Raw genomic sequence first — 12,997 nt, 5'->3', positions numbered from 1 at the left:
GCTCGAAATTCGCGCAGTGCTTCGATACGGTTTGCTTCATAACCACATCGGGGCTTTGATTCTTAAAACACCGACAATTATTGTTAATAAAAGCGAAAGCAAGTGACAAAGCTGGCTTCAAAATTGACGAATCCTGTTGAAGAGAGATAAATTTTCAAAGACTTCTTTTATAGTCACACTCGCTAAATATTGCGTAATACTCCACGTGGTTTCGGCTATTTCTTCCTAATTATTTCGTATGTATGTACCCTTACGTGAAGCCCGCTCTGCCGCGGTGGTCTAGTGGCTAAGGTACTCGGCTGCTGACCCGCAGGTCGCGGGTTCATATCCCGGCTGCGGCGGCTGCATTTCCGATGGAGGCGGAAATGTTGTAGGCCCGTGTGCTCAGATTTGGGTGCACGTTAAAGAACCCCAGGTGGTCGAAATTTCCGGAGCCCTCCACTACGGCGTCTCTCATAATCAACCACATATCAATCAATCAAATCACGTGAAGCCCACTTACAAAGCATGCCCGGTATTGAAGACTACGTCACGAATCGCGCAATAAAAGCGTGTTTTCTTGTCCAAAGCATGCGTGTATCACGTATATAGGTATACTGCGTATTGGGCGCCCACTCACGAGGCTGGTGAGCAGGAAGTGGTAGTTGCGGCGCCCCATGAACGGGTCTCGCACGTGGCTGATGATGATCTGGCGCGTGGTGTCGGCGCTGCAGTCCAGCACGACGTACTTGCGCGACTCGCGGTCGCGGTCCTCCAGACGTCGCAGAAAGCGGTGCACATCGGACGCGTTCTGCACACGCTTGACAACCTTCACCTCCAGGTGGTACCTGTCCGTCGTCAGCTGGAACAGGTGCTGCAGTTTCAGCAGGCCTGCGAGACGTAAGGAGAGAGAGAGAAAGAGAAAAATCACACCGCCTCTCGTGCATTTGCTTAAGACGACTAAAAAAGCCAGAACCATTACATCGTTTTTTGTCTTTAGATTGTATTGTGTCTTTTTGCCCCCCCGACCTTCTCAAAATCTCTTTTTCATTCAACGAGTTTTTTCTCTGCCTTTGGCATTTGCCCATCTTTGATCAAGCGGCGACGTCTCGTGATGAAGATCTTTTGCTTCAACCGTGTTCACATCGATGGTTTGCGCCGACGGCATCTAAGGACCTTGAAACTGATTTCGCGCTACGTTCGAATACCTGGAAGCAGCTGTAGTATGAAAGCACACTGACGCTTGACAGAAAATACGTTGAGCTGTAGCTTTACGATTACTTACTGTGAGGTGGCGTTGGGGGTATGTAATTTAAGTAGATGCCTAAGACGTCTGCCTAAATGCGCATGGCGTTGCTACCACGCCCATTGTAAGAAAGTGATTGGATTTCTGACAAAAGAGACGCTCTCTCCGCCTTGCAAAATCCCTTGCAACCCCCCCCCCCCCCGAAGTTTGCGTACTCCATTCCGAAGAAATATGAATGACCGAGTGCAACTTAGTTACAAGATAACTTAGGTGGGGTGATTTGATTGTTTGACAGTTGCTTGCTTTGTAACAGAGATGCGCAGAAAAAAGGTGCGGAGGTGTTTTTTGGAAGCTGAATTCGTATTTAGTAGCAATTGGTACGTCAGCAGTGGCTGTGCCATATGGACTGTACTTTGTACTTAAGTCTTTGAATACTTCTCAACTGGGTGTCTATTAGTTGTTTTTTTTTTTGCTTTTTAGAAACCCTCATGGCAGTGTAAATGCGGAAATCATATTGTTTTACACAATAAACTAGAGGGAAAACTGGCGCTGCGATTATTGTACCACCATGGGACTGATGAACAGTAGATGCCTCGGATAAGATGCCGTTAGCTAGCGAACTGTCTACAGATCTTTTTCTGCAGTTTCAGTTATGTTTTTTTTTGTTTTTTGCGCAGCGTGTTTAGATGGGCGTGGTGCAAAGCACTCAAGCAGAGACTTTGTTGTTCAAAGATGCTGAAGACGGCTAGGTTTCTTTGTTTGCTGCAACGTTGCTGCTTTACAGGTTGTATTTGGCTGTTTTAGTGACGCGTCATGCGCTCACTATTTCGCATAGATGTAGCGTCCCATGCCACAGCAGGATGTTGCATAGAGTTACGGTTTTTTTTTATAACCGCGTCTTGCGAAAACTCGTTAAAATCAACTGCAAAAAGACGGCAAAGTAGGCGAACTGTTACGCTCCTCTGACTCGTCCTCACAACAAAACGAGAGATGCGTTGGGGGCAGATCACTTAGTCACGCGCACGTGGCATCGCAGCAGACGATACGTTAAGTGCTTTTATAACTAAATTACAGTACTGTTATTCTCATAAATAGGTAGGGCGAAATTTCGAGGGAAAAACAAGCGTGTTTGTTTTCGAGTGTTTTATAAAATAATTCAGCCCCGCCGCGGTGGTCTAGTGGTTAAGGTACTCGGCTGCTGACCCGCAGGTCGCGGGATCGAATCCCGTCTGCAGCGGCTGCATTTCCGATGGAGGCGGAAATTTTGTAGCCCCGTGTGCTCAGATTTGGGCGCACGTTAAGGAACCCCAGGTGGTCAAAAATTTCCGGAGCCCTCCACTACGGCGTCTCTCATTATCATATGGTGGTTTTGAGACGTTAAACCCCACATATCTATCTATCTATAAAATAATTCATTATATTTCGACGTCACATCTCGAACACAATGGCTGAACAATGCACAAGCGCGTGGTTCAATTTTTTTTTTTCAGATTTCACTTCTTTATCACGGTCACGGAAGCTTCTTGCAATAAGTTCTACGTATAAAAAATGTAGCAAGTTTTATTTTGCAGTAACTTCACGTCATCTTGTTTGGCACTCGCAAAATAGCGTCGCGAATCTCTAGAATGAAATCCATCCAAAGCAGATCCAAAGCCGTTACTTTCCATCATTCCCATAGCGGTACAAGCGCCGCCCAAGGAGCCCGCATAAACCTTAGCGCCAGATTACCCTCTAGGTATTACAGTGGCAGTTTCGCAGATATACTATACTATGTTATGACTCGGGAGCCCACTTGCCAAAGTACTTGTTTACTACACCTTGCAATACAAGGAAATGACCTGCAATGCACACACGCTAACAGAGAAACTGAAAAGTGACGCCAGAGAGCCGGTCATTTAAACGTGCGTCTTGGGTATGACTCTGAAAACATTCAGTGATATCGCAGCGTCAGTAACACAAAATCTATCTTATGTATAGAATGACGCAACACTCGCCCCCTCCTCCCGCCTCTCCAGTGTCTTTAGCAACGGTAGGGTGGTCATCTTTGGTGATAGCTGCGAGGAAAATCCAGTTGGGAAGGTTGAGAATCACCCCCGCCCCAATCCTCGCCTGCATATGAATGTTTCCTTAGGGTGACCTGTTCCTTGTTGGCATCTTCTCCCTGTTCGCTGACTTGCTCGACGCCATACATCGCACGTGCACCATCCATAAGTACAAACAAGCCTAGAGACCTGCGATACACGATGTGTTGGCTGCGTGATGGATATTCATGGTTTGCGGATGGTGTCAGAAGTGATGGCGGGAAGCATTCCTGGAATGTTCGTGGTCTCACATGATCCACATGCACGTAGCTTTGATCTTTCAGTAGCCCTATCACAGAGATGCCTTAACTCACGCATTTGCTTAGCTTACCGCTCAACCACTCACTTTTACCTGGCCTTAGTGCTTTAAAAAAATTTCATCTTTTGTTCGATATCTGGATGGAGAAGGCTCAGTATGGCTCAAGGTTTCTACAATGCCAGCGTCTCTTCAGTAACACCCGTTGGCGTGTTCTTATAGTTTAATATAAACTGTTCGCGCTGTAAAGACCTAATTTGCCCACTCCTTTGCTCGACCACGACCTACTTAAAAAGATTTCTTTAACGTCTGTACACAAAGCTTCCAACTGTCACTCGAGGGTGAGTGAAAAGGTGGCAATTTAGTGTGCCGGATGAAATTAAGTCTCAAGAACATCTCGAAAAATTTCGAGGTAAATTGCGGACCATTGTCGCTTACCACTTATTCCGGTAATCAGTACGCAGCAAATACTGTGCGCGCTTTCTCTGCGTTCTCTCCGCTACCAGTTGACCTAACCAGAAGCACTTCAACCCACTTGTAGTAAGAATGTACAAGCACTAGAAATATAATGCTGATAACAGTGAACACGAAGTACACACGCTTCCACTGGCGCCCTGCCATTCCCCCTGACATTATATACCGGAGCTTTTGGCGCCGCAATTTTGCGTCAAGTGGCAAGCCACACACCTTCTAACGTTTTGCTCAACGTCCTGCGTTAGGTGAGGCCACGGAACGTGGATTCATGACATTATTTTCGTACGTGTCAATCCAGGACAGCCTTCGCGCACCAGTGATAACACTTTTTTGCCAATAGACGATGGCGCTATTACCAAGTTTTCCCCCGCCGCACATTCTTTGTCAACAGAAAGTTCGCTCTTTCGCACAAAATAGGGCACCAATGCATCGTCAGACACATTTTAAGGCAAATGGCTGTGTGTGCAAAACAACACTCTGATAACAGGCTGCATTTTGTAGTTTTTTCTCTAATGTGCTCTTACACGTCATCCGAGTTCCGAAGCGGTAGCTGTGAAAGTACGTCTACTATAAAGTACGTGAAAGTTACGTAAGAGCGGCTTTAACACGCGTTCTATATTAGGGTGGAATGACACAACATATACAACGCTTCACTAAACGCTACAGATCGGCGCGGAAGGCGAGCCAGTGTAGTAATAGTCGAATTTTATTATGTACAGAAACCAGAGAGGCTAGAACTCCAGCGCCCACCGTAAAGTATATAGGAGTAAAAAAACATAGTCTGTCCGGCATGGTGGTGCCCCTAAGGCCCCACTGGTAAACAAAATCCGTGCAGCTCTTTGGATTAGTCGTAGGTCATCTTCCAGGGCAGGGCTAGGGTGCCTCGACGCCTGTGCCTTCCGTATAGAGCGCGCATCAAGACACACTAGGCCGGGATAGACAGCAGCAGCTCTCGTTCGTCCTACGTGCCATTTGTGTCGGGCTCTTTTGCATGCTCCGCGTACTCCCACTGAATGTGAAAAAGTGTTGGTGTTGCTCCACACTAGGGTCATACATCTCTATATGCAAGGAGTAGATACGATGGAGTGTAGGCAGAGATTAATGTAAGTGTTAGTCTGTATTCCTCGTTTGCGCGGTCGCCTTCGCAGCACCGAGTTCAACGTGTGGGGGGTGGATAGATGCATGTATACTTTCCCAGTAGTATCTAAGAATTGTTGTGTAGCGAGAATTTAGGGGGGGGGGGTACACCCGGGTATATGGTCCTTTACTGCAGAGTCTCGGGTGGCTTCGTGCAGTTACATTCACGCGGTAAAAATCCCGATGTGCTCAAAATGAGGTCGTGGGTTGTGGTTAACGCAAGCAGAATCAAGTGAGCAAGTGGAATAAGGCTCTTTGTCTTTGTCAATTTAAACATTTTTTGGAACGATCATTTCATGGAAGGCAGCAACAGAGAGAAGATTACTTTTTTCAGGAAAATTGTTGTTCGCGTCCCGCTGTTTTAGGGGCGAAGCTCCTAAAGGCGGGGGTTTGTTCATTTCTTGTATGTATGTATACGTGACCGCCTATAGTTCCACATTTGACAACTGCCTACTACTTCGTCCATGCAAACATCCCACTACGCCCCATCACCGATCCACCACTTCACCGACCATAAAGCCGTTATAATGAAGGGTAAACGGAAGCGATGTATCTACCACTTACGAATAATAAAATTTCTTGTATAGATATATAGAGTGTTTGTCACGTCTTTGTTGATGTAGTGGGGGATATTCGCGGATGCTTCACGGTTTAGCGATAAAACCCTCCAGCACTTCGTTTAACTCATCGTCATTCCCACCCTGGTAATGCTGAGATTTTTTTCGGAATAGGGCATAAGAAATATTAGTACATTTCACATTGAAGTGGGCCTAAATCCACATATTTTTCTTATTCTAAATAAAGGGACGTACCAGTTTTGTTAACATTTCAAGTTGAGGGGTCAGTTAAGTTCAGGGGTTGGTCAAGTTCACACTTACAAAACATTCTTGCCTGGACTGTTCTTGTAAGTATTGACCCAATACCTTTACAACAGGAACAATGAAGAAGTAGGCAGTGCAACTTTTTTTACTGTGTTTTATTTCGTCGTCCTCGTTGCACTAAGCAGTCTTGAAGATGTATCTCTACTTATTTGCCCAATTACAAGCTAATTATTACTTATACTAATGGTTAACAGGGCCGACATTAAAAACTACGTCTTTTTTTTTCTTTCGTAGGTGCCGTTCGTTGTCGGCCGGGTATTTTTGCAGCGACAATTTGAGTCCAGCGTTAGCATTCACCGCGATTCCTTCTTACGAGACTACTACTATAGGAACTTTTCGCGTACATGCTCCGAGGAGTTCTGGGGGAGCACTTTGCTTTTTTTTTATTGCTAGATACGGTCATAAACTATGAAACATGCCTGCCGTATACTTCTTGACAGCAAGCTTCGGTAGTAAATCTCCACCTTGTGTATACAACCACTGCTGAAATGCGTAGAAACGCCGCGAGGGGTCGGCGTACACGAAAACAGGAAGAGTAACGACCCGCGAGGCCCAAGTCTGTCTTGCAAGGCTGTTCATCATTTGTTTTTTGCGCTCGGCCACGATTCCATTCAACCATTTCTCTCCGATTAGGGGTGCGTGTAGGGCATGAGCGATCAATCGTCCTCCTCTGCGTCCGAGTTTTTTTTTTTTTTTTTTGAGTACTCTCCGACGTTCACTCGACTTCTCAGTCATCTCCCCGACGTCTGCTAGGGCGCACAGTTGCCAAAAGACGGCAGCGGATGCATGATGCAAATACTGTAGTTTTGTCAGTTGTTTCATCTGGCCGAGCTTGCAAAGCTTTTCTCTCGAAGGTGTTCCGTGTTCTTGGAAGACCGCTTTTGATACGGATGTGTGTCTGGGATCGGGAGGCTAAACTATTCCCTTACAAATGAATTTAGTATAAGACGTTCTGGAGAATTTGTGTCCAGAGGTACGGACGACTGTACTATACGGTTGTGAGTCACGGCAGTTATTGATTGTCGCACTGAAGACAGCGTGAAACTAACTCTCGAAATACCCGCCGTAGCCCAGCAGTTTCGCGCTGCTGGACTGGATGGAATTCTTGGTTTTGATTCGTACCACCGCGGCTGCTTTTGAAAGGATATATACTGTGCGTAAAGTAGGCAATACATATAACATGAGGTAAATATGTATGCTCTATATAGGCTACGTGATAACAGTATGCTCAGTTTTAGGTTCTTCAAAAATTTTAGGTGTACGAAGTTAATCTGAAGTCCAAAACTAGGATGAGATTGCGGTTTTGAAATGCGAATTAGTCGAATTCATTGTGATTACCAAAATCACGTAGTGCACGCCATATCACTGTTAGGTTTTCAGCAGTGCCGCAGGCTTTTTCTCATGTGAGTTCTTGAATACTTTATCATGTTTCTGAATGCAGTACAATGAGGAAGGCGTAGCCTGAGTACATTTTTAGACGTCATACAAGACCGAAACAGTGAGGTATCGATAATAGAACGTAGCCAGCGTTGTGTTTTCGACAGCATCTGCAACATCTCGACGCACGTAAGTGGCCGGGAAATACGTTACTTAATATCACAAGTCCAAACAAGAAACAGCAGGTTGCCTGAAGACAATTACAGACTCACACGTACCCTAACCCGGTAATCCTACCTCGTTTGGGACGTCTTGCGGGTAATTTCTACTAATGTTTCTTTTAGGCTGCTTGAGACTCACCTCTCCGACGAAAATTTCTCGTTTGCAGTGTCGCAGGTGATGAACAGGGTAATACAATTACAGAATCACACGTACCCGAACCCAGTGATCCTACTCCACTGTTACCCAGATATTTATACATCCGACGATTGTAAAACGTGTGGAGCAAGAGCGACGCTACACCACACGTTGTGTGAGTGCACCTGTTGCGGGCAGCAGTCTCCTATGAACCGGGTAAACATGGCAGTCTCGAACGGCGAGGTGCGATGGGAAGCGGCTCTTCTCAGCCGCGACCTCGCCGATCGACTGCGGGCAGTCGGGCACGCCCAGGAAGCCGCCCGTGTCAAGGACTTGAGGCCGTCACCTAGGCTGGGGTGCTTGCAGCACCACCGCGCTAAATACCGCCGGACATTGTCAACAAAGTTTTTTACTCACTCGCTTGCACCGTATTCGAAAATCTTTCGCATGTGAACCTTGTCATCGGCTAGACGGCTTAGCCTATAATACGACCAACATCACGGTCAGCTGAAAATTTCTTTTATACGAATGATTGTGGAGCATGCGTGCCTTTTGTGAATACCATGTCGTCTGGGAAAGTCGCAAACTGATGAAGGTAGTAAATCTGTTGCTTTTGATGAGGAAGCGGGAGGAAGTCTCACACTGACGGAATGGAACGCGCCAAACTTAAGACACACCAGACTGCCTCTATTGAATCTTTCACTGCTACTCTGATAATCATGCAATCGTCCTTTTGTTGAGAGTTGCTTTTGCGAAAGCATATGCAACGTTAATCGGAGTGACTGACAGCGCGGCGTGTGTTGATTTTGCTGAAGTGCACGCATTTTCCGAGGCTGCAGTACATGGTGCTTGAAGCTATGCGTGAAGTAAGAGAAGCATAGGAGGAGAAGGAAGAAGCAGAAGAGAAGTAAAGAAGGAGGAAGAAGAAGAGAAGGGGAGGAGGAGAAGAAGGAAGCTGAAAGAGAAGACGAAAAAAAAAGAAGAGGAGGAGGTGGTGATGGAAAAAGTGGTGAAGGAGGAGCAGAAAGAAGTAGATGGAGAAGGGAAAATAAAAGAGGAGCAGGAAGAGAAAGAAGAGGTGGAGGAGAAGGAAGAAGCAGAAATAAAAAAGAAGAAAGAAAGAAGGAGGAAGCGGAAGAGGAAGACGCTGGGGAACGAAGAAAAAAAGAAGTAGAGGTGGACGATGAAGGATATGAAGAAGTGGATGAGGTGAAGCCGGCAGAAGTACATGATGAAGAGGTGGAGAAGGAGAAGCAGGAAAAAAAAGAGGTGGGAGAAGATGAAGAAAGAGAAGAAAACGAAAGGAAGAAAGAAGGAGGAAGACGAAAAAGAAGGAGGAAGAGGAAGAAGAAGGAAAAAAGAGCAGGAAGAGGAAGAAGAAGAGGTGGAAGACGAAGGAGAAGAAGTGGAGCAGGAGAATTAAAAAGTAGATCAAGAAGCGGAGGAGGAGGAGGTGCAGGAGGAGCAGGAACAAGAAAAATAGGAAGGAAGGGAAAAAGAAGGCAGAGGAGGAAGAAGGAGCAGTGAAGAAGAAGCAGAAGGACTGTTCAGGGATTGCGATGTTAGTTATTCCTCCAGTGACGGTTTGTGCTCGCTGTCCAGCAGGCCGAAGCCAGACAGACAAAAATAAAGTCTCCTATTTGCTGCATCTTTCGCTTCGACCGGATTACTTATTCACGACGTAATCGTCTCTATAGCAAAAGTTGAGCTCGCCGCGCTTTGTTTATGGCTATCTTCGCTGGGGACCATCGCACTGCTCCTTCGCTCTTTTACGACTGATCAATAAGAACGAGGAAAGTAGCGAAACACGTCTGAACGTTTTCCGTTTTTGTTTATCGTTTATTTGTTTGTTTGTTTGTTTCTCTCTATTCAAGCAAGCATCGTTTGACCGTTCCAAAAGCTTGCAGCGCTGATTCCCAGCCGTCCGTCTTTGTTTAAAGTTTTCGTTTCAAAAACAGGCTGGCGTGCCGCTTGAATCTCGAATGCTATTCGGGTTCATCGCTCTGGCGTCCATTCCTCCTCCGCGGCATGGCAGTGTGCTAGAAAAAAAGATTCACCAAAACATAATAAGCAAAATAAAAAAAACTAAAAACGTTAAACAAGACCGATTGAAGAGCATATGAACGTATGCTCTTCAATCACACGGAACGCCGTGGACTCAGAAACGACAGAATATATCAATATTTGCGCACCCAACAGCTCTTTAAAGAAGCATAATGACTCCGCAAACCTGTGCATGGGGGAGTAATGATTATAATGAGATAGACGCGCGCGTGTGTGTGTGTGTTTGTGTGCACACGCACGCACAACACACACATGCACACGCACACAAACTTGCGCACATATCGACTCCTATTACAGGGATGATATGCAGAGCGTATAGAGTATATAGCGAACTTGGGTTCTCTCTATATATATTTGCGTCGCGTCACTTACTGTTAAAATACGGGCGTCGCTTTTCCCTACTTCACACGTGTAACGACGAATGATGGTAAACGGCTTGGAAAAGTGCTACAAGGAGGCCTGGAGCTGAAGAAAGAAAGACGAGTCTTCGAAAAGTGCCCGTCGCATGCACGCTCACGCTCGCCGAGAACGGCTGCTGTGTCCGTGGAAAAACCTTCGACTGAAGCGGGAATTGAAACCGGCATGGAAAGGAAAACGTAACTCTGTACTTACTGCGGCCTTTCAGACTGCTGTCGCGTGGTTTCTATTGCTCTCTTTATTTGTCCCCCTGAATTGTCTACCTCTATCTGTATTTCGAGGTGAACGAGTTCCTCGCATACACTCGTGTGCATTTTCTGGTTCACTTTCGCTTTCCCCCCCCCCCCCCCCCTTTTTTTTTGTTTGTTTGGCAACGCCAACAGGTGCATGTGCGATTCTTCTTGCACCCACGCGTTTCTGGGAACTACAGAGCCACAAATTGAAAGCGCCCAACTGTTTATTTATTTTTCTGCTTTCTCAAGCTTTAGTGTAGAATGCAACCTGCAGGTTGCTGGAATCTGTCAACTCTATAAAAAAAAAAGAGACAGCAAAAAATTTGGGAAGTGAGAGCAGGGAAAGAGATATAGCGCTCAACGGTTTGAGGTAAACACGACTAGCTGCCTACAAGCCGGCGTGGAATAGGAACGAGAGAGGCAAATATTGCTTGAGCCGCGAGCTCGATAGAAAAGAAACGCAGGCCTAACAAACGCACTCGCTGAGTGCACAAGCTCCACACTGTTATAGACGTCGGCGAGAGAACGTATCGATTTCCAAAGAAACGCTGTCCACAAAGGTGCGCGCGGCAGTAAGGTATCTGAGGCAGCAAGGAAGTAAAGAACAACAAACAGGAATATATGGGGAAGCGAAAAAACGGTTGGAGACCAACGAGAAGAAAAGACCAAACGTATGTTGGAAGAGAAGAAGAGGGTTCAAACGAAACAGAACCCGTTATTCGACGGCGTATATCCGCGTTCTTGTTCGTGAAAAAAACAACAACACCAGGCTTACTGTTTGTTGAAGAAGATATAATGGTGTTGGATGCGGGATCGAGCAAACATCTTCGCGTCTTGAAACCAAACCGACCGACAGTAACGGCATACAGAGGAATTTTTTGTTTCCTTTTTTTCTTTTGAGAAGCAACGGAGAAACAAACGCACGGCGATTCCAGGATGTGGGCGACAGTATTTGGCAGAATAAATAGTAGAAAAACAATTACGAAACGGCAACGAAAAAAAAAAAACCTCCGTGACGCTTCGTATGAACTTTGAAAACGAAGACTCCGTTTTTTTTTTTTGAGAAGGATGCGAAGGGCTGACCTTTCGTCAACTAGTGTATCCATGCGAAATGAAATTCTGTATCCGATATGCTGCGGTGTGAGAGCCGGGCTATGAGCGTGTGCGTGCTTCACAAAGAACAGCTTCTTTCGGCAGAAGCCCCCCTTTTTCAACGCTTCAGTGGCGGCTTCGCAGGGAGACGAAATATCCGTACAGTGAATATCGAAACGTGTGGCCGCGTTTTTTTTTTGTTGTTGTTCTTGGCTGGTTTGCTGCTTATTCTAGCCTCTTTTTCCTTGCTTCATCCCGCACCGCTTCGTTTCTTTGTATTTCAACGCTGTTGGATGTCGATTGTTAGCGGCAATGCTTCTTCGTCTCATCACAATATAAATAGATGTCTGTTCTTCACAACATCTGGTTAAATATGCGTATTTTTGATATAGATGCAATGCCCCTGAAGCCCACTGCGCCGCCTCCTCACTTCTATAGGTTAATGTATCAGTGATATAGACTACGCACAGCAAGGGCGATGCCCTTCGTGCTGTTTACGAGCATCGCTGTCCCTACCTAGGAACCGTTTTTGCAAGTACCGAGGAAGCGAATAAGATGGGACGTATTTGGACGTAGAGCACCGAGTAAAGCGAGAAAATGTAAAAGCAACTTGTTTCCAATGTTCTCAAATTGGAAACAAGTCGTGCAAGTTGCAGCTGTATTATTCATCCCCTTCCTCTTTTCGTAATCCGGTAATCCTGGAATATACTTTCGCACGGTAACAACATTTCTAAGGAAAAGAAAAAAATCTCTCAACGAAAATTTGGCGCTTCTACACCGCACTCAAGTGCAACCGAAACCCAAGCAGGCACTACAAAAAGGTCAGAAGTCATCAACCTATTCATGCACAAGACCAATCAATCAATCAATCAATCAATCAATCAATCAATCAATCAATCAATCAATCAATCAATCAACCAATCAATCAATCAATCAATCAATCAATCAATCAATCAATCAATCAATCAATACAACGTGACACCTGCACTTTACTGAGTGGTGTGCTAGACAGAATTTTCTGTGGCAATACATATATACTATATTGGAGCCATTGTACGCATATATAGGGCGCAATATAGGTGTATTCTTGAAATGTAAAAAAACATTTATGACAATAATGCTTGCGAATCGTTGTGGTATTTATTTAAAACGATTCATAAATACCAATGGTTTCTGGGCGTGTGTGTGCGTGTGTGTGCGTGCGTGGGTTCGTTTGTTTTTTATAGACCACCTACGAGACTTAAAATGATGAAGTCAACACGAGTGGGGTGGAAAAGAATCGACGAGATCTTCAGCAGCGATTTTCTGCAGCCCATAACAACATTGAATATCCTCTTTAGGCATGAGCCGTGGGCACTGCATATTTAGTTTGAAAACGTACAGGAAGTAAAAGTCTCGTAGGT

General features: G+C 45.5%; 1 protein-coding gene across 2 annotated transcripts in view; it reads right to left on the bottom strand.

Moving 5' to 3' along the window:
• The window catches only part of LOC119170189 (glutamate receptor 1), a 200,912-nt gene that overhangs the window by 45,207 nt on the left and 142,708 nt on the right, over nucleotides 1-12,997 (bottom strand). For both annotated transcript variants that reach the window (XM_037421271.2, XM_075878487.1), the window contains exon 5: nucleotides 620-870. In XM_037421271.2, the coding sequence (XP_037277168.2) occupies nucleotides 620-870 (251 nt within the window). The remainder of the gene's footprint in view (nucleotides 1-619; nucleotides 871-12,997) is intronic.

This window comes from Rhipicephalus microplus, chromosome 2 (genome assembly GCF_043290135.1).
Source record: "Rhipicephalus microplus isolate Deutch F79 chromosome 2, USDA_Rmic, whole genome shotgun sequence".
Lineage (NCBI taxonomy): Eukaryota > Metazoa > Arthropoda > Arachnida > Ixodida > Ixodidae > Rhipicephalus > Rhipicephalus microplus.
The sequence above is the reverse complement of the archived record's forward strand: the minus strand, read 5'-3'. Positions and strand labels throughout refer to the sequence as shown.